Source organism: Neolamprologus brichardi, chromosome 7, assembly GCF_056152115.1.
Source record: "Neolamprologus brichardi isolate AB-2024 chromosome 7, ASM5615211v1, whole genome shotgun sequence".
In the NCBI taxonomy this organism is placed as follows: Eukaryota; Metazoa; Chordata; class Actinopteri; order Cichliformes; family Cichlidae; genus Neolamprologus; species Neolamprologus brichardi.
In genome coordinates, this window is record NC_142110.1 from 65,479,421 (window position 1) to 65,500,498 (window position 21,078).

General features: G+C 42.1%; 1 protein-coding gene and 1 non-coding gene across 2 annotated transcripts in view; both read right to left on the reverse strand.

Moving 5' to 3' along the window:
* ldhd (lactate dehydrogenase D) overlaps window positions 1-21,078 on the reverse strand; it is a 57,110-nt gene that overhangs the window by 4,244 nt on the left and 31,788 nt on the right. Inside the window, exons 3-10 of the mRNA XM_087844145.1 lie at window positions 15,352-15,493; window positions 15,069-15,210; window positions 9,092-9,251; window positions 8,811-9,010; window positions 6,286-6,414; window positions 5,724-5,851; window positions 3,811-3,901; window positions 1,902-2,013 (exon numbers count right to left, since the gene is read on the reverse strand). Of these exons, the coding sequence (XP_087700271.1) occupies window positions 1,902-2,013; window positions 3,811-3,901; window positions 5,724-5,851; window positions 6,286-6,414; window positions 8,811-9,010; window positions 9,092-9,251; window positions 15,069-15,210; window positions 15,352-15,493 (1,104 nt within the window). The remainder of the gene's footprint in view (window positions 1-1,901; window positions 2,014-3,810; window positions 3,902-5,723; window positions 5,852-6,285; window positions 6,415-8,810; window positions 9,011-9,091; window positions 9,252-15,068; window positions 15,211-15,351; window positions 15,494-21,078) is intronic.
* Window positions 20,872-20,942, reverse strand: trnag-gcc (transfer RNA glycine (anticodon GCC)). The gene has a single exon. It is a non-coding gene; the product is annotated as a tRNA-Gly (tRNA).

The following is a 21,078-nucleotide window of genomic DNA, read 5'->3' on the forward strand; positions in this document are numbered from 1 at the left end:
ATGTAGCTGATTACTGCTGTATGCGATAATAACCTTTTCAGAGGAGTGTTCGTTCAGATGCACCTTAAAAACAGTCAAGATTACTCTGTAATCATTTTATCACTTTGATCACGTTAACGACATCTGCGAGCTCAGTCACGGGGGTGGGCGGAGCTTTAAAGTCTCTCCTCGAGCTGCACAGAATGCAGGGCTGGTTTCTACTTGAAGATGGTCCATGTGGGCATGAACTGTATGTGCTGTGTGGGAGAGTCCACATAGGAAGCCATGCACAACGATACCAGAGGCCATATTAGATAGCCAACAAAATACTGGCAATGAGAACTGCACACATTACAAGATAAACTTTTATTAACTTCAAGGCAAGCGCCTGACGCAACTACCAGTGGGGGCGCGGGATAACTTTGACTAAAACATGAGAGGGTGGACAACATATGACAGGCTAGTGACCAACCGTCAGCTTCAAAGCAGCGTGTCAAGTGCGAGTCGCCTCAAATGGATGCAGCTTAACTTCCTGGACAACTGTATTACCGAGGGATGCACCGATACCGGTATCGGGTATCGGCCTCGATACCACATTTTCTAAAGTTCTCGGACTCGTTAAAAGTCCCCCGATACCGAGGACGATACCACGGTCTGAGACCTGTCTATGTTTGACCGGCATGTAAGGGGTTAATCACAGGCGCCGAGTGCCCGCCCCCAGGCCCCGAGTGCCCGCCCCCAGGCCCCGGCTGCAGCTCAGAGCTGAGAGAAGGGCAGGCGAGACAAGTCAGCCGTGTGGAACTATTTCAAAGTGAACGAAGACGCGAAAACAAAGGCGGACTGCAAATTGTGCTCAGCGAAATTGTCCAGAGGCTCTAAAGGTAGCGCATTTAACACAAGTAATTTAATCAAGCACCAAAATCCCAACATGACAACGAGTACAAAGAGTTTACCCACGCTTATTTACCCACGCTTATTTACCCACGCTTATTAGCACAGAGCAGCATAGCTGATGCTATAGCAGTGGGACAGAAAATAGTTGGGCCTTTTAAACATTCTGCCTTAGCCTACTCCCGCCTCGAGGACATTCAGGGACAGCTCAACCAGCCAATAAAGAGACTGCAGCAGGACGTACAGACGCGCTGGAACAGCACGTATTACATGCTCCAGTCCCTCATTGAGCAAAAGCGAGTGCTGGGCGTGTCCGAGCACGAACTCCCTGACTATCTCACCGCTCACCAATGGGCTCTTATGGAGACGATTGCCTGTTGCCATCCTCGCCCCCTTTGAGGAACTAACTAAAAAAGTGAGCAGCTACAACGCACTAGCCTCTGATGTCATCCCAGCTGTGACTGTGCTAGTGAGACTTCTAAACAGAGAAACAGACGAACAAATTTAAAATTAAATTTTGTTTTTTATAATTATTTATTCTGTAATATGTTGCATACAACATGCTTTTCATTGTAAATAAATGTTCTTAATTCCAAACTAGTCCCTTGTTTTTGTTGTTTTTGTTAAATTATAGGACTAAAGCTGTTACCTGCAAATTTAAATCATGTTTTTATTAAGTACTCGATATCGGTATCGGCGAGTACTGAAATGCAAGTACTCGTACTCGTTTCCAAAAAAGTGGTATCGGTGCATCCCTAGTATTACCTATCAGATATGTCCATACAGTGACTCGAGTTAGAGTGAGGTCTGCTTACTGTAGGTTTGTCATAATAAAAATGACAAACTAGATTAAAATGTCTGCTGATTAAACACTGTACATTTATTTGTATGAATGAGTCACAGATATGAACCGTGTCCTCACATCCTGTTGTCGTCAACCCTGAAGCAGTGAACGGCTCGATGGCGACGATCTTCCAGAAAAACAAGTGATTGGTAGAAGATTTGTGAGTGAGTGCGAGGTGACACCATACCTCGCCAGTCTCTCAGTGAACAGGTGGACTCTGTGCATCTCCTCGGGGTCGTTTGGATCCACCACCATCAGACAGTGGAAATTCCCATCGCCCACGTGGCCTGCTATGGGACCTGAGGGCAGAAGCCATCCACATTACATCTGTTTTTTACATCACTTTCTTCTTCTGTGCTCTTCTGATGCATCAGCGCATCTGAGTCTTGTTTTAGTTTTGTCGGTTTAAAAACAAAAAGATGTGATCAGTGGTGTGAGAGCTAATCGGGTTCTCCAACATAATTCCTGCCCAGCTTACTTGTCGGGGTTCCTGTGAATTTATTCTCTTTCCCAAAATAAAAAACATGTTTACGGTTTGTGGTTTTGACACAGTTGAGCCTTACAGACAGTACCTGTTGTTATTCAACACTGGATTTTATATATTCTGATAAAGATATACTTTATTGGCTGATGTTTTATCAATATACACAAAAAGTTGGAGTTAATAACCTTTTTTTAATAATTTCAGTTCCTCAAAGTCAGTGTTGGGGAGTAACGGAATACATGTACCGCCGTTACGTATTTAAAATACAAAATATGAGTAACTGTATTCCGTTACAGTTACCGTTTAAAAAAGTGGTATTTAGAATACAGTTACTTTGTTGAAATAAATGGATTACACAGCGGTACTTCCCTGTTTCATATTGTGGCGGTTCAGGACTGTTTGGGTTTTGTTTGACAGCTACGTTCTGTTGTTCCAGGCGGCAGCGTTACGGTTGCCATGGTTACAGGGTGACGCTCTCTCTCTGCGTGTTTCCTGGGTGAGAGAGGCCTTTTTGTTGTTGTTGTGCTAAGCTAATAGGCAGAATGCTACAGGTATAGCTCTAAAGAATGTAGCATCATAGGCAGTGTAGTCCGTGCTGCAGGGAGAATGGACTGCCATACACGTTATGTGTCTGTGAGCGAGGAGGGAGAAAAAGGAAAAGTACGAGCTGTCATCGAGCAGAAACGGGAGCTGGAAGCATGTAAATATAATAATAACCACTGCAGCCAAGAAGAGAGCCTGACGAGCCCAGTTGTAAGTAAGCTATTAAGACTCGACTGTACACCGTGTTCGTGTTTTCCTCCAAAAACAATAAGTTCCTTTGGAGCAGCCTTTCAACGCCTCTCTCCGTCTCTCGCTAGCAAAGTTGACCCAGACAACAAAGTAAAGCTAGTTTTCGGCTACCAGCCGACACAGAACCCACCGTATTAGTCAGAGGTCCCTTTACTACGGTTCGGAGCCGCGGACCTTCAGTAACAGTAATAAATCACAGCAATAGTACATTCATGTAGTTGTAAACAGCATGATAATATATTAAGTAATCAAAGTATTCAGAATACGTTACTCTCATTGAGTAACGTAACGGAATACGTTACAGAATACATTTTGGGGCATGTATTCTGTATTCTGTAATAGAATACATTTTAAAAGTAACCTTCCCAACACTGCTCACAGTAAAGATGAAGCTGAAACAAAGTGGATCTATGTCGTAAAAGCATTTTTAAATTACAACAGAATGACTCCCACATCCTGGAGCTTAACAAGAGTTCCTGTATTTAAAAGTTGTAGTATTAGGAGTTAAGTCTCATTCATTGATCCCTTACACCTCAAAGTGCGTCCCTTAGTTAAAATATGCACCTCAAACTACACGTTTTAATCAACCTTCCTGCAGCTTCTCTACTCCACCACACGGGTCAGTGAACTCAAACTGGTTCACTGAAATCCCAAAAAGATAGAAAAAATAAAAGAAATTTATGAAAAGAAAATAATTTCTAACATTAAGGATGAATGCTTTGAGAAATAAGAGAGATTCAAGTGTCTTGAATGAACAACATGGTGTAAAATTCAGTTGTGGGTGCGCTTTCACCGTGAAGTCAAGTGGATGTGTGCTCACCTGTAAGTCTGTTCTCAATCAGGTCCTCCTTTGTCTCCACAATAATTTGAGGCAGTCGAGACAGAGGAACACACACATCTGTAGAGTAGGCCTACACACACACACACACACACACAGGGAAGATAAGGTCACGATATTGGAAAGGCATCAAGCAGGTGTCTTGTGCAATCTTCAGTGAGACATAAAAGTGCCTCCGAGCAGTGACTGTGTTAGTGTAGCACAGCGCTGTCACACAAAGCCTCACTATTAAAAGGCAACATATCCAACACAGCAGTGATAAGCTATAATAATATCACACTGCAGGCTGTGTGTAATATTACATCTGCCCAACATGAGAGCCCTCTCACGCTGTAATACACCTTCTTCTTTTTACCTTCCTTAGTGTTAGTGCCGAGGAAAGGTGTTTTAGTGTACAGTCAGCTCCATAAATGTTTGGACGGTTACACTCTTTTCTGTCACAGTGGGTTTTAAATCAAACTGTCAAAATATGATTAAACCTCTTTATTCCACAAACGAGGTGAAACAGCAGAGGAGAGAAACAAGGCACAGCACAGACTCACACATTTTTTTCCCTTTTCCATAGTTTATTAGGGGCGGGACTAGGGCTGGGTATCGTTTAGGTTTTATCCGATACCGGTGCCAAACCAGTACTTTTGAAACGGTGCCGGTGCTTAAACGGTGCTCAAACCGGTGCTTAAAGAATGGAGAACACAAAATTGGTCCAAAAACCTCTCATGTTCAGCTGTTTTTTTTGTAAAAAGATAACAATGTTAGCCTTTTCTGCAGCTATGGGGCATATATGGTATCACTCTTGGCTGGAAGCAGTGCTTAATCAATGGAAAAAACACAAACTTTGTCCAAAAACCTCTCATGTTTAACTGTTTTCCACTTTTTCTTTGGTCATTTTAGCCTTTTTGGCCAGGGTGAAGGGAGTATCTGCCATCAAACAAGAAGACAGCCGCATGTAGCTATGATGATGTTTGCTAGTTCACCTTACATGCATTAATGTAATAACGTGGTTAGCCTACTCAACGTAAATTACACACGAACAACATTAAGCTACTCACGCAGAGAAGAACGGCTGCTGCTGCATCATCATCCTCATCATTTCTGCTACACTGGCAGGGCTAGGGGCCAGGACTCTACTCTTCGGGTTTTTGGGGGATGTTGCTAACTCCGGGTCCGATAACAGGCACCACACCCGCAGTAGATGTGCTCGGTGTGAGGTCTCGCAGCAAGCTATCAAATACGGCGCATTTCTCGGCTTTTAAAAAAACGCTATGCGTCGCCAGGTGTTTCATCGGATTCGAGGTGTTACCTCCTTTGACAGTATCACAGTATCACCTTAAAGCACTTGTTGCAGCTGCTGAGTTTTCATCTTTTGCTGTGAAGTACAGCCAGACTTTGACCGATTCGTCTTGGGCGTTTTTAATCTGTAGCTCTGCTCTAAAAGAACGTACGTACCTGGACCCGCCTACTATCCTCGGAAACGTAAAATGATTGGCTAGAATCTAAAGTGTATCACAGCTCAGGAAAAAAGCACCGAAATGTGCGCTGCTTTTCGGTCTGGTTACTACCGTTTATGTCAGAACCGGTGCCATCATGGCACTGAATACCGGTACCCATCCCTAGGCAGGACCCTCTAACCTCAAGATACCAAGCAAACAGGACACAAACAAGAACTGCAGTAGCCAATAAGATACGACCACGCACTGTTTAGTTCACTGCTCAAAAATTAAAGGAACACTTTGAGGCCTCAATGGAAAAAAATCGTGCTGGATGTCTATAATGATGTGGACTGGGTATTGTTAGGAAAGAAAGGATGCCACATTGTTTGATGGAAATGAAAATAATCGACCTACAGAGAAAATCATGCTCGAAGTCCGGTCTCTGAAGCAGGTGACTTTGTTTACCTTGCAGCCCGGTCTGAGAGCCAGAGCAGCGTACCAGGCATCATGACGAGCTTTCCACAACCGATTCCGTGTTTCCGTATCGCGAGCCCACTGAAAGTCTGACCCTCCGTTACTCTGAGTGATGTCCTCTGTAGAAACACACACACTGACCTTCAATGGGAGTTTGCTTGCTTTCAATAAATCACATTACATCCAAACTTTAACCAAAGAGAGAAAATCTGCTCCCACTTCCACAACACTACTGTTATGTGAATGTTAAGCAGTTTTCAGAAGCACTGTCCTGAGATCCAGTGGATGGACCAACCAGTTTACAAATAATAATAAGCTTTGTTGGACACATCCTCTCACAGACAAATATTTGTGACTACTGTTAACATCTACGACAGTCTACAACAAAACCGAGGACCCTGAGATGTTTACAAATGGTTCACTGACTTCATGACTTTACTTTTCATGTCCTGGTCATATCTGGGAAACTAACTAAAACTAACACTAAAGCTCAATATCTTTCAGAAACTGCTTTATCTAATGGGAGAACATCTGGTCTGATATCAGCACACACCGGTTGTTTTGACCTGCTCCTCCAGGCTTTGTTCTGAGCCGTGGAACTCCAGGAACAGAGTTGGGGTCACGGGGTAGGACAGAGAGCTGAACCTGTTGCACGCATCAATCATCACGTCATCCAGAAACTCTGGATCACACACACACACACACACACACACACAGGACAAACACACGATTAAAGGAAATGTAGCTAAGATGAATCTAAAGTCATTCACTTGCATCATTGCTGCGTAGGTTCCAGCTGTCAATAATTGGTATTGATCTCATTTTCATCTCTAGTTTGAGGATAAATTCTTCCCTCCTGGATTCTTCCTGAGTCGGTCTTTAAGTGATGCTGTATGAGCCCTGCCTCCAGGTCCTAAACTACTCTGCGTTTATTAAGGCTGCTGTATTTTAACACGTTTTAATGTTTTGTATCTTGTTCTATTTAATCTTCAACAAGCCCCTAAAAACAGTCAGTGATCACTGTCGGCCTCTCTCGGGGTTTATTACCACTATACATTTTAAAGCTCAGTTTTCAATGCAACTACAGCCCGGCTCATGCAGCAGTATATGAATGACTAACCTCGTATTGTGGATGGATTATCTCAGTTGTTCTCCTGACTGAAGTTTGGTCCGTTTACAGCATCCTGCCATGCGATTGCATTTGTCCCTAATCATCGGGAACCCTCACGTTAACGAGTGGAAAAAAGTTTGCGTTCATCCTCCAGCATTACTGTGTTTTTACACTAACATAGCTGTGTCACTAGTGATCACGTAGCACATCATTATATACCAGCTCGCCAAACTTCAGTAACCCTACAAACATCACTGCTGTTTAGTTTTCTGTCTTCATTTATGTTGGATAGCAGAGCTGTACGTTTGAATTTTTCAGAAATCCCTCAGTCAGAACACGCTAAATCATGTTTAGATGGAACTAGGGCTGCCACAAACGATTATTTTGATAGTCGACTAGTCACCGATTATTTTTGCGATTAGTCGATTAATCAGATCATCATCCATTGGACATAAAACGTACAGCTTATTGCATCAGCAGCATCTGCTCTTATATAACTATCATTAGCTTACAGCTTTAAGTGTTTAAGGTATGTGCTAACTAAAAATAAAGACAAGATGATAGTTTGTTTCGGTGAAGTTTAATAAACTCCTTGCTATCTAAAATATAACAGGACACCGGAGTAAATTCTCCAGCATCTCACACTTCTGATAATCAGCTGTCTGCTTGACCTTTATTCAGCTGTGTAAAAACTATAACTTTAATCTCAGCCAAACCGATTTACTCAGGAACTAATAAAATACTAAAAAAGCCAAACAATAACATTTTTAAGTTATCTAAGTGACTTATATATGTTTAACCTGAGTAGTGAAAGACGGCGGTGGGTTTGAAAACGATTTGCCCGGTGTCCGGTGTTCTCACGGCTCTAGTTAGCCTAGCCCCCGGCTAGCTATCGAGCTAGTGGCTAACAGACGTCTCCGAAAACGTCGGAGCGCTTTTGAAAATATGTGGTGTCTTGATAAACTGAGCAGATATTTGAGGTTTACACAGCTACATTCTCGCCTGAAAATATGTTAAACGTTTATTTTGTGACCCAGAAAGAACAATAAGAGTAATATTAAAACTAACTAGCTGCCGCCATTGTTGGAAACTGAGCTGCGCTGCGCTATGAATTCTGGGACACAGCTTCTTCTTCTTCGGGGTTTAACGGCAGCTGGCATCCTTGTACATGCAGTGCTGCCATCTTCTGTTTCAGTCCGTTATTACACTCTTAAATCCTACTACTTATTTCTGCGTCTTTTGTGATCTTGCAAAGCTTCAAACGACGCGTCAACTATTAAATCAGTCATCGACGATTCTGATAGTCGATGTAATCGTGACTAGTCGACTAATTGTGGCAGCCCTAGATGGAATCTAGTGAGCTAACTTCCTGCTAACTTTAAACTCTGTTCAATCCTGTTTTCATGGATGCCTGGATGTTAAACCTAATTGTTACACTGATCATTTTATTAAAGTTTGTAACTCTCAGTGACGCCACAGTGTTTGTTTGACTTTGGACCCAGAAACAGCTAATGAGGTCAGACTCAGAGACCGTTTTACCACTACCACTGCAAAAATTACGTTTCTGAAAAGAGCAATAAAGTTTTGTCTCTTCCTCATTATGTCTATAAATCTTTATGTGTCTGTTTTCTCCACGACTGAGGCTAAGAGAGGAAACAATGCGTTTACAGTGAAGATAATGATGGGAATAATAGAATTGAGAGAAACGCATAAATAAGGAATATTTAAGTGATCAGTTTTTTGAACTTTCTACATTAGAGTACTGGACCCTCAACGTTTGATACACAGACCTTACTCTGTGAAACTTTGGCAATGTTTGAAATGTTTGTTTTTGAGTGCATTTTGCTAACATCATTAGGCAAATACGTATTTAACAGTTCAAAATAATCCAGAATTATCCCTTAACATTGAGCCCTCTGCATCACAGTGTGCCGTTATTTTGCATTATTTCCAAGTTTCCTGCTCACCGATGCGAGCGATGGGTACTCCAGCTTGTAGTGTCTGCACTGTGCTGTCTACAGCGGCCTGGACGGAAGGAAATGAGCAGACGGCTGACACCATGGCCTCTGGGATGCCATAGAGGCGTAATGTGGTCTTAGTGATGATCCCCAGGGTCCCCTCTGAGCCTACAAACAGGTTTGTCAAGTTATAGCCAGCTGACGTCTTCCTGAGGAGAGAAACCAAGACAGAAGCAAAGGTAAGAGGCTTTCAAGATCATAACGATACATCACATTTGGCTGGTGAGTACCTGGGACGGCGGTCCTTCCCGGCAGTGTGTACGATGCTCCCATCAGCCAACACTACCTCCAGGTTTATAACATTTTCCCTCATAGTCCCATAACGCACTGCATTAGTACCTGATGCACTGGTGGCAGCCATACCACACAGAGATGCATCAGCTCCAGGATCTGAGACAAACAAAGCACATAACCAGGGTTGGGTCAATTATTAAAAAAGGACACATCTGTAATCTGACAGTAACTTTGTATAACCCAGATATTTACAACTTGGGACAACCGTGAATAAGAGGGCAGCTGTCATGAACTTTAATATTTTAACATGCTAACTGAGGCCTGTAGCACATGCTCACAGTTGCTGGTGATCAGTTAATCAAGTGCACTTGATTAGCAGTACCTGGCTGCTACCTACTCTCTTGTACTTGTTTACAGAGAAGCAAAGATTCCTGTGCATGTGAAAAAACCCTAAAAACATCCTGCATTGAAGTATTATTTAGGTATTCTTCATCATCTTTTAACACTACCATCATAGTTGGGGTTTTATCATCACATTATATTATTATATTATATAATATCAACAGTGTTGGGAAGGTTACTTTTAAAATGTATTCCATTACAGAATACAGAATACATGCCCCGAAATGTATTCTGTAATGTATTCCGTTACGTTACTCAATGAGAGTAACGTATTCTGAATACTTTGGATTACTTAATATATTATCATGCTGTTTACAACTACATGAATGTACTATTGCTGTGATTTATTACTGTTACTGAAGGTCCGCGGCTCCGAACCGTAGTAAAGGGACCTCTGGCTAATACGTCGGGTTCGTGTCGGCTCGTAGCCGAAAACTAGCTTTACTTTGTTGTCTGGGTCAACTTTGCTAGCGAGAGACAGAGAGAGGCGTTGAAAGGCTGCTCCAACAGAACTTATTGTTTCAGAGGAAAACACGAACACGGTGTACAGTCGAGTCTTAATAGCTTACTTACAACTAGAGATGGCACGATACCACTTTTTTATGTCCGATACCGATAACATAAATTTGGATATCTGCCGATACCGATATGAATCCGATATAGTGCGTTTTTTAATCAAGAAAACTTTTTTTTAATATCTTGCTGCATTTTGTATAAGTTTATACTCAAGTTTAAATAAATAATAACACTAAAGCTATTCTGTTATACCTGTATGTAAAAAATACACTGCACTATATTTCATAGTTCAGCAACACTTATCAATCTAATAAACTTAAACCTACTCCATCCTCCCTATTCTGGTATTTTAAAGAGTAAGCAACCTAACTAATAGGGTTGCAAACTCCCAGCAAAAAAAAAAAAAATAGGGAACCACCCTCCACCTCATGATGCTTAATCGATGTAATCAAATTTAATTTGATGCAGGGGGGAAAATGCACAGAAATAAATTATTTTTCTACAATAATTAAATAGATTCAACATCTTTCTTCAACAGAATTGCAGACTGCACAGATGGTATCTTCCCAAAGGAAAAAGTAGTATAGCTTACTAGGGTATATTAGACTTAACAGTTACTATATACAGTAATGGACTTCTATATATTTCACATCAGATTAAAACTTTGGGTGTAAGATTCAGATAATTATTTATTAAAAGCTCGACATTTTAAATGAGAATAAGAAAGAAAAGTATGTCTTTGTGCCCCCTTTTCCCTGTTCATGCCCTATCGGCCCCCCTGGCTAAACTTTGCTAGATCCGCCCCTGCACAGTTACGTCAGCTGTAGAAAAAGATCCTGGTGTAGAAATAATATTAACCCTCTGATGCATGAATTATGAAAGCCTTGATCAAGATTTTTTTCTTAAGTGCTTTTATTCTTCTCAGGACATGAAAAAAAATGTTCAACTCTTTTTTTCCAAAAATATGTTTTTTTTATAAAGTTATAGACTTGTCCACTCCAATGGACTACATGCGCCCAAGCACTTAGCATGAAATACTGTGAACTTATTGTAAAAATGAATTATCTTGTGTTCTATTGTAAATATACAAGCACTTGTTTGCTTGTATGCTTTGAAAAACATCTCAGCAATTTTTTGGAACTTTCAACTCATATAGCCCCAATGTTTAGGCGTAAATAACAAAACCAATCAACAGTTCCAGCCGTGAATCCTACACCTGAATATGGCAAACTATCTCCAACAAGAGAAACATTTTTGAGTCTACACAATTCTACAACGATGCAGGACAGTATTACCAAGCACTTAATAGCATGCTGGAAGAAAACACAAACTGACATCTTAGTCTCTGCATCTCTGATGTTCATCACACCTAGGCTGTGTGAAAGTTTGCAAAGCATCCAGGGCACAATGGCACACAGCATTGCATACAGATGTATTTGGTCTTCCGTGTGCACGCAACATCATGGCATCTGTTTGCATTTTTCACCTCGATCAGTTGGGGCCAGTGATATCCTGTGGCAAACCTGACCTCACGGGCTACTTTGCTGACTGCTCTCCGCTTCACGGGTTGTGGGGTCCCACTGGGTCTTCCTCTTTTGCATTGCTGGAGGGTGCCACTATTTATCAGTGCACGAGCCACAGATGCTTTGAAGAGGAGGAGTCTCATCTTTTCCAAACCAGACATCTGGTAGAGGCGCCAGGCATTTACAATGGTCACATCCAAAAAATGAAAAAACACTCGAATGTACCACCTCTTGTTTCGACGTCTGTGGGGGTACATTGCCAGACATTGGTCAACAAGATCAACCCCACCCATGTGTTGATTGTAAAGGGCCACAGAGAAGGGCTTTTGGACCATCATCATCCTTTTTTCCTTCTTGACCCATCTGTTGGCAACATCTTCAGGGAATTGGCCAGCACAGGACGAGACCATGTGGATGACAGAACTGTCAAGCCAACGTGTGACAGTGATGTTTGCATTATTGCTGACAACAGAACAAGCTCCTCTGCCCAGTTCTTTCAGTTGTTTTTCACTCTTGAGTTTGTTATCTGCTCCCTTCAGCCTGTTTGCTCTGCATGTACCTGTGCCATAGATCCCTTGGTCTTTCAAGGCCTCGATGAGTGGAATGCTGCAGAAGAAGTTATCAAAAAACACCTTGTGATTTTTGTGTTTTATGTCATCACAAAGACGCATCACCACATCTCCAGCCATTCCCAATTCACTGATGCGACCACTACTTGCAGAGCCTTGGTACACTTCAAATCTATTCATATAGCCTGAGGTTCCTGCTCTCACCCATACCTTCACTCCCCAGGGTTTGGGCTTTTTTGGTATGTATTGCTTGATGGACAGTAGGCCTTTGAAAGGAATTATCTGCTCATCAACTGACTGAAATTCCTCAGGGTCTGCTGCTGCCTTGAATGTCTCCTGAAGAGCACATAAGATTGGTCTTATTTTGAAGAGCCTGTCTGTGTTTGCTGGCTGGTAAGTCAAGTTATCCACAAAGTGCAGGTATCTCAGGATTTGCTCATATCTGTTTACAGACATGGCATTTGCAATTATTCCAAGACGAAGACCGTCCTCACTAGACCAGTACATTCGTGCCCTAGGATACCGAATGTACCCCATGATCAGGTTGATCCCTAAAAAAACCTGCATCTCTTCTCCTGTTACTGACAGATTTTCTTTCCCTTTTTGTAGAGCATACAAGTTGGTGTTGTATGTTATATTATCAATTAGATCTGCTGGAAACAGATGTCTGAAGAAATCTATGGGATCCTTCCCCTCCACATTCAATTTCCACTCTCCTAGAAAAGGAGGCAAGTCTCCATCAAAGTCATTGTCTTGGACTTTCCAAACATTTTTGCGGGCTTGAGTATGGTCAGGTGCCATGTGCCCATTTCCCACAGCTCCCTGATCATGCTGACTTTCCTCTTCATCCTGCCCCTCATCATTCTCACTTTCTGTATCCTGACTGTCTGTGTCTTCATCATAAGTAGCTCCTATGTCTCTGTTCTTCTCTGGCAGCCACTCATCATCACTGGACTTATCACTGAACTCATCATCACTACACTCATCACTGAACTCATCATCACTGGAGCTGCATGGAATTTCCTGGATTATTCTGTACGCTGCCTTATTCTTTGCTGCATTTGAAGTCTACAAAATATGATAAAATAATTATTATAGTAACTCAAACTATAGCTGATCTGCACAGAAATATATATTTTAAATGAGTAGCTTATAAATGTAACAATTATATGCTTACTTATAACCAAAACAGTCCCAAGAAACAGTGAAGCAGTTTATGACTTATGTTAAAAAAATATAGTGGGTAATGCATGATGTCCACTTCAATGGACACATGGTTAATCATAGTTTTCTACATATTAGACATAACAATTTCTTATTCCAAACAGATAATATCCTTCCCTCGATGTTACTGCATATCATAATATTTTTTTTACCTGTTGGGCTCTTCTAGCATAGAAGGATTGACAGGATATGCCAGCAGTGGTCGGCAGGGGTGGCAGTTTGTCAGCCATCTTTGATTCAGAGGAAATTTACTTGCAGTTGCACTAACTGAACACTGAATTGACCTCAATGGAGTATGGCAGCAGAGAGCACTCTAGAGGCTAATATGCAGTTCCACCATAGAAACCAATGCATTAAAGAGATATGTACGTTTTAGTAGCTGTCCACTCCAGTGACCACTATGCATCAGAGGGTTAAATAAATTCTAACAACAGCTTATCAAACTTCAGTGTGCTGCTGTTGTTCAGCCGCTGGTTTCCTCTTTCTGGTGCAAAGTGGGCCAAAAACTAAGAAGAGAGACGGACTCGCGACAGAAAAGCCGATCAGCTGATCATTGATCAGTTTCACGATTGAAGTAGCAGCAGGAGAGAGAGAGAGAGAGGCAGTTGCTCCATATATCTGTTGTTAAGCTTAACGTGGGAATGCTTTACAAACATTCAGAGATGAACTTACACACTTGCTTTACTTCTCTCTGGGAAAACTTCAGAGATGAAATGCTGGTTTGCTAGCAAGGCTACAAATACACACAGCCGCTCTATCACGTGAGCACACTGCTCCGACGTGCTAAGGTTATGAGCCGAGTTACGCCGTGTAGCAAGTTTTGTGAGGTGCTTTTTTGATATTTAATGGATCGGATTACATTTTTTATTTCTCGCCGATATCCGATCCAGTAATTTGGGTCAGTATCGGACCGATACCGATACGTAATATCGGATCGGTCCATCTCTACTTACAGCTGGGCTCGTCAGGCTCTCTTCTTGGCTGCAGTGGTTATTATTATATTTACATGCTTCCAGCTCCCGTTTCTGCTCGATGACAGCTCGTACTTTTCCTTTTTCTCCCTCCCTCGCTCACAGACACATAACGTGTATGGCAGTCCATTCTCCCTGCAGCACGGACTACACTGCCTATGATGCTACATTCTTTAGAGCTATACCTGTAGCATTCTGCCTATTAGCTTAGCACAACAACAACAACAGGCGCTCTCTCACCCAGGAAACACGCAGAGAGAGAGCGTCACCCTGTAACCATGGCAACCGTAACGCTGCCGCCTGGAACAACAGAACGTAGCTGTCAAACAAAACCCAAACAGTCCTGACCCGCCACAATATGAAACAGGGAAGTACCGCCGTGTAATCCATTTATTTCAACAAAGTAACTGTATTCTAAATACCACCTTTTAAAACGGTAACTGTAACGGAATACAGTTACTCATATTTTGTATTTTAAATACGTAACGGCGGTACATGTATTCCGTTACTCCCCAACACTGAATATCAATATATTTTTTAACAAATCAGCTTCAACATCATACAACATCACTAATTCTGTGGAGTAGTTTTTCTTTCATCTTTTGTCACAACTTGTACTGACAGGCCAAGATAACTAGCAGCTGTTCTCTTGGTTATTGCCGCTATGACGGTCACAAAGACCCCGACTGCCGCCCCTAAACTGAACACTCATGTCAAAAGTGTTGACTTAATGCTTCTGTGTGAATCCCTGTGAACATCCTGACGGACCAACAGGAAACCAGAGGCCTGTGTCTCGCAGGTATGCATTGAGAGCCTTCCGAGTCACACCGGGCTCCACCGTCACATCAAAGTCCTCTGGGTGGAGATCCAGAACCTGTTCTATGTTCCTTAAGCTGAAGCACACTCCCCCCTGAAGGATGATGACACAAACAAACACAGGAAATAAGACTTACGACAGTTATTACCAAGACGACATCCTGCTGGTTATTGTTGTTACTAAAGATGTTAACTGTTCTAAGTGGGAGAAAGTATGACCACACAAATATCTCACCTTCACAGCTCCAACCCCTCCCTCCAAGCCAGTCCCAGTGCCAAAAGGGATGATGGGAAGGCGGTGCTTGTGGCAGACCTTTGCCAAGGCACTGACCTCCTCCACACAACGTGGAAACACCACCACATCTGGAGGACGGCATCTGCGCAGAAATAATGCAATGCTGTCACATTCCGTTTTTTCTACTTCTCCAAAGAACCACACCCATTCTTCCCACTGCTCCCAGCAGCTGAGCCAGAAACCACAGCTCACCACACACGTTTTTGCTGTCTCAGGTTGTCTCTCCCTGTAAGAGTGTGTTAGATGTTCAGGCTACCACATCAGGTGTTTCATTGTTGTTCTCCAATAAAGGTGTATGAATCTACATGTTCTCGTGCTATAATCAGTAAACAGCTTCAGGTCATCGGGTGCAGTTCCGGGTCACGCCGCTTGGCTGTGAGCAACGCTGTAGCAGTGATACTCCCCGCTTTAGAGACAGTTATTTTTTCTTTGTTCCGAAGACAGCGGGAGAGCTTCGTCCTATTCTCGTCTTGTGAGTTTTGAATAAATACCTGCGGATGTACACGTTCAGCATGCTAACGCTAATCTGACAAATACTTACTTCCATGTGGCAACCACCCCACAGGCAGTTTCTGAGGTTTGCATTTGCCTAAGAATACCTGGTACTGCTGTTTGGGCTGTCTCTCACTCCTCGCACCTTCGCAAATGTGCTGAGGCAGCATTTAGCTACAGTGGTCGCTTTGCTCGCTGCCATGCCGTCATCACACAGATGCAGCCATTTATACCTGCCACTAAGGCGCTGCAGTATTCTACCAAACCAAAGGGGTCGCTACTCAGACAATATTGTGTCATGTGTGCTGATAAGGAGGGGAAAGAGACAAAACCAGAAGCCAAAGCAAAGTTCTTTCCACAAGCTCAAGTTTTTAAACAGTTGCAAAAGTTGCATGACCAACTGACACGCCACAAAGTTTGTGTCACACGACACAGGATGTGTGGTCAAAATCGTCATCAGACACAACCGACGTGTTGGCCTTAGCTCAGCGAGAGGTGCCTCGACAACTTAGCCTCCCCAGATTATTGGGTAAAACATGCTTTATATAATATAACACAAAGGAGGAGAAAAACTAGACTTGCATTGGCCGGGAATCGAACCCGGGCCTCCCGCGCGGGAGCCTGGGATTGTTTAGCTAAACGGCCCTAAACCGTTTCCCATTCATTCTCTATGGTAGTGCTAAACCACTACGGATGTAATATATTTTTGGCCACTACGGTCTTCCGGCGCTGTTGCGAGTTTGAGATGCGGCAATTTTTAAAAATCACAACTTTTAAATTTCGGGAGACGAAACAAGTAACGCACTGCTCGCAACACATCTCAACGATCCTCGTTCATTGATCAAAGGTAAGAAATGTCGTTTGGAATAAGAGTAAAACAACAGAATACATTTACAGGTGTATATTACAGGTAATAGACGTGTTGCGATTGCATTTACGAAGCATCCATCGCTCGGTTAAAGACGGTGGGAGTTTATCCGCTGTTGTAAAGTGGCACGGTAAAAAATGAATGAACGTGATCCTTAAATAAATTGCGTGTTTCATTGACGTGTTTGACTGTTAAATAAACTTGGTAGGTTTCTGACTGCTGTGACACTGACATTACTATAATGTGGTGTAATTAAATAATCGATAAATGGCTTGTTATGAGATGACATGCTAAATGACGTAACCTGCATTTTTTTAAAATTTGTATTGCATTCATGTTGTAATGGTCAGTAATCGTATCTATACGACAGTCTTGATATCTCACTAACATGAGCAATGCCCACTAGTGTAAGAATAAACAGGATATCTTAAATAGGTATGTCGATAATCTGCCTGCAGTTCTTATGTACCATGACTACTAAGCAGTTGGCACAAATTTTGCATTCAACCATGAAAGGTTTTTATTTACAGACGGAACAGTTTGTATTGCCTGGAGAAAAAACATTTTTATCGCAAATGTTGATTCAGATTTTGTCTCTTTATTGTTCTCTTGCATCCTGCTGTTAAACTCAGCCACAATGGAGTGGCAGGGAAATATATCTACTGCCCTTCAAAAGTGCATTCTCTGTACAGGGACAAGGGCATGGCCAAGGAGATGACCTGGAAGGAGTTTCAGGAGTCTCCTTTCTACGAGGCAGAGAGACAAAGATGGGTGGAAGAAAAAAGGAAATAGGGGAGAAACTGTTGATATTGTACATAATATAGTTTAGTTCTAGTTTTGTAATGTTTATTTTGTTTATATAAATAAAAACTGATTGTAAATATAAAAATGTAACTAAATTCTGTTCTGTAAAAATATCAGCACAGCTCTCTTCTTTATAACCTCTTACCTGTATGTTTATATATCTGTGTGTGCTGACCCTCAGGTATTCAGTTTTAAAAAGCTCTGAGTGCTGCCCTGAAAGCTAACATATTATTTCTAAATCACTTCATGTAATGATAACAAGCCATCCGTTCTCTAGTGGGGTCTCACAGCTTTTATCTTCATAATCTTTCTGGTTGATTTGTAATATAAGAAACATGACTGCTGTCTTTTATCTGTGTGACTGTACAGCCTGTTTCAGACATGACAACCAGACAGTGTCTGAAGTTATCTTTAATACATGCAACACAGCTGGAGATAGTCCAGACACTTTCTCACTTCTGATGATAATATTTTTGGTTTAGGTATTGTTGCTTTCTGGCTTGAAGCTTATCTACAAAAGCAGTTCAATAAGGAGAGATCATGTGGAAAAACCGAACAGGATTTATTGAGATACAGAAATAAATGTAACTGTTAGGCAGTTAGACTCCAGTGACCCATTATAGCAGAAGAAATCTCAGCAGTGACAGGATTTTGCACGAGCGACACCCCAGAGTCAAAATGCTGGTAGTGATGAAGATGGAGGCTGGGACAGGGTTCTGAGTGACCACGGTGAGGAGGAGAAAGGAGAGGAGGCGGGCTGCATAGCTGAGGATCTGAAATGCAGAATGGCAGAAGCAGAATAGCAACAGATTTAAAGCATGCAGAGTGGAGGCTGGCATGCTCGGTGAAGGCAGGCAAGAGCATAACTGGAATAAAGTAATGATGTCAGTACTGAGTTTGTGCTGGAAAATGAATAGATATAAACTGGCAGCCACCAGGAAGCAGACAGATGACTTATTACACATCTCCCTTATTGAAATTATGCATAAGCTTAATTTTCTGTGCCAACAGAATGTATCTGAATTATAGTTTAAACTTTAATCTTTGTATTAAAAGTTGGATGTCTGCATAACTGAAGAGTATGTCTGATTTGTGATGATACAGTTTATTCTGAGTTATGTAAACTTTCACACAGTTGTTGTGAAAGTTTTCCATTAAATAAACCCAACAGAGCCTTGGGTATAAACACCTTCTACAGAACCAAAAGGCAGTACACAGCTGTTTTCACACCTTTGGTCTTCAACCAGAGAAAAGTTCACACTCCCTTGCTTCCTCTTACAGTGGAGAAGACAAAAGATGAACTTTTCCCGTGTGAATGCCTGCTTCCAGCTTCCTGAGATACCTTCTGTTAGCAGCATGAATGTGTGAGACATTGAGGCAAAACACTATGATATAAATAGAATGATAATCAAATAATAAGAAAAGCAAAGTGAAAAATAAATGTTATCCACATTAACTAAATTAAAAATGGTGTTTATCTTTTGATAATGTAACACAGCCTTTGTCCCAACCAGGACTCGAACCTGCGCTCAGACGATTCAGTGCAAAAAAAACCCCATTTTTTACACTGGCTGAAAAGCTGCAATTTGATTGGCTGTTTCTCCGTTACACCTATACGCGACGGGCCTTCGCGTGGTAGGCGAGAATTCTACCACTGAACCACCAATGCTTGCTGCTACAACTTGGGACTGCCCCACCGGCCAGTAGCACATTTAGCATTGTTGTCAGCCCTGTGTGTGAAGAGTAAGGGTGGATCAGACTGTGAAACTGAAATCAACTGACGACAACGCTTTTCAAGGTGTACATTAACTGAGGTAAACGATTCGCTGATTGGACACAGGTGAACCAAAAAACTTAAGGGAAGCTCGATAGAAAGAACAATAACAAAGTCTACTACACAAAATCAATTCACTAAACAGATTCAGTGTTTGTCGTCACAATACAATTTCCAAGTTACTGAATATCACATCCCCCAGCTTGGGCTCTAGAACTAATTTCGTGGAGAGTAGCTGGACTTTATTTCTCTCCAGAGTTACCCTAATAAAAGGGACGACAGGCAGCGGTGTGTATAACTGTTTCCACCTGGTTCACTGCCTGTACATTAGGGTTTTCCCAATGGGTCATATTATTTGTGCAACAAACCACAGCTCAGTGTACCCAGCCTACTTGGAGTTTCTCGATGTAAGTTAAAACCAACGATTACTTGGATCCTACTTCAATGAGAAATAGCTGCAGGAACTTTTGCACAGAAGACAGACAGTGGCCCCTCTGGCCAGTTATTCACATAAGAATATAGTGTTATGGCCCTTGCAGGGGCTCCTGTCCAACTGACCTTGTGTGGGTGTGTCCTGCCATGTCTCCTGCCTTAGGTGCCACCTAAGCTGACTCTAATTAGCAATTAAGTGTACTTAAGACAAGCTCTAGTGCCACGTTAAGTGGCTTTATTGTCATTTTAACCACGAGCAGTCGTGCAGTACACAGTGAAATGAGACATCGGTCCTCCAAAACCATGGTGCTACATATAACAGGCTATCAACAAAGGACTACATAAAGTGTAAGTTTGCAAACAACAAAACAGCACAACACCAGACAGAACAGAATAATGCCGACACAAGACAGTGCAATAGAAAAGTGCAACAACGACAGTGGGTTGTGATAAAAGTGACTTGACGTGTGTGTGTGTGTGTGTCAGTCCAGTCACTGATCTGTTTAGGAGTCTGACGGCTTGGGGGAAGAAACCGTTTTGCTGTCTGGCAGTGAGGGCCCAACTGTTCCGGTACCTCTTGCCAGAAGGTTGAAGATTGTATGTTAGGGGTGCGTGGGGTCCTCCACAATGCTTTGCATATGCAGCGTGTGCCAGAGAGCCTTGTTGGATTTTGTAGCTAGTGAGCTGTGCGTATGGTGACTGGTTTCCCCTGCTCTGTGGGGAGGACTGTTTTGGTGACTAACCCTTTTTTTTTTTTTTTTTTTTTTTTTTTTTTTTTTTTTTTTTGAGTCACTGTTCAGTTTATTGACCAACATCTGGGTTTTGTTGTTTTCCTTCTCTAAAAGGTGATAGCGTCTTGCCTCTCTTTCAGTTTAATTTAACCATTTGCCTCCCTGTCTCCTTTTGTTACTTCCCCGTCATCCCCTGGACCTTTGAGGGTAATGTTACAATAGGTTTACACTTCATTTTAACCCCTAGGCAGCACAACATCTGTCAATGTTTGATTTCTGACTAAGAGAGAAGCAGTTTTAAAGGTATGCATTTTATAGATTCAGATTTAAAAAAATATATAGAGGGAAGAAAAGTAGACTGCATTGGCCGGGAATCGAACCCGGGCCTCCCGCGTGGCAGGCGAGAATTCTACCACTGAACCACCAATGCTTGCTACAGTAACTTTTGCATAGAAAACAGAGGACTGCCCACAGTCCAGTAGAACATTGTTGTTTAGGGTTTTCTCAGTGTTGGGAACTATGTGAAGAGCAAGGGTGGATCTGAATGTGAAACTGAAATTGGCTAA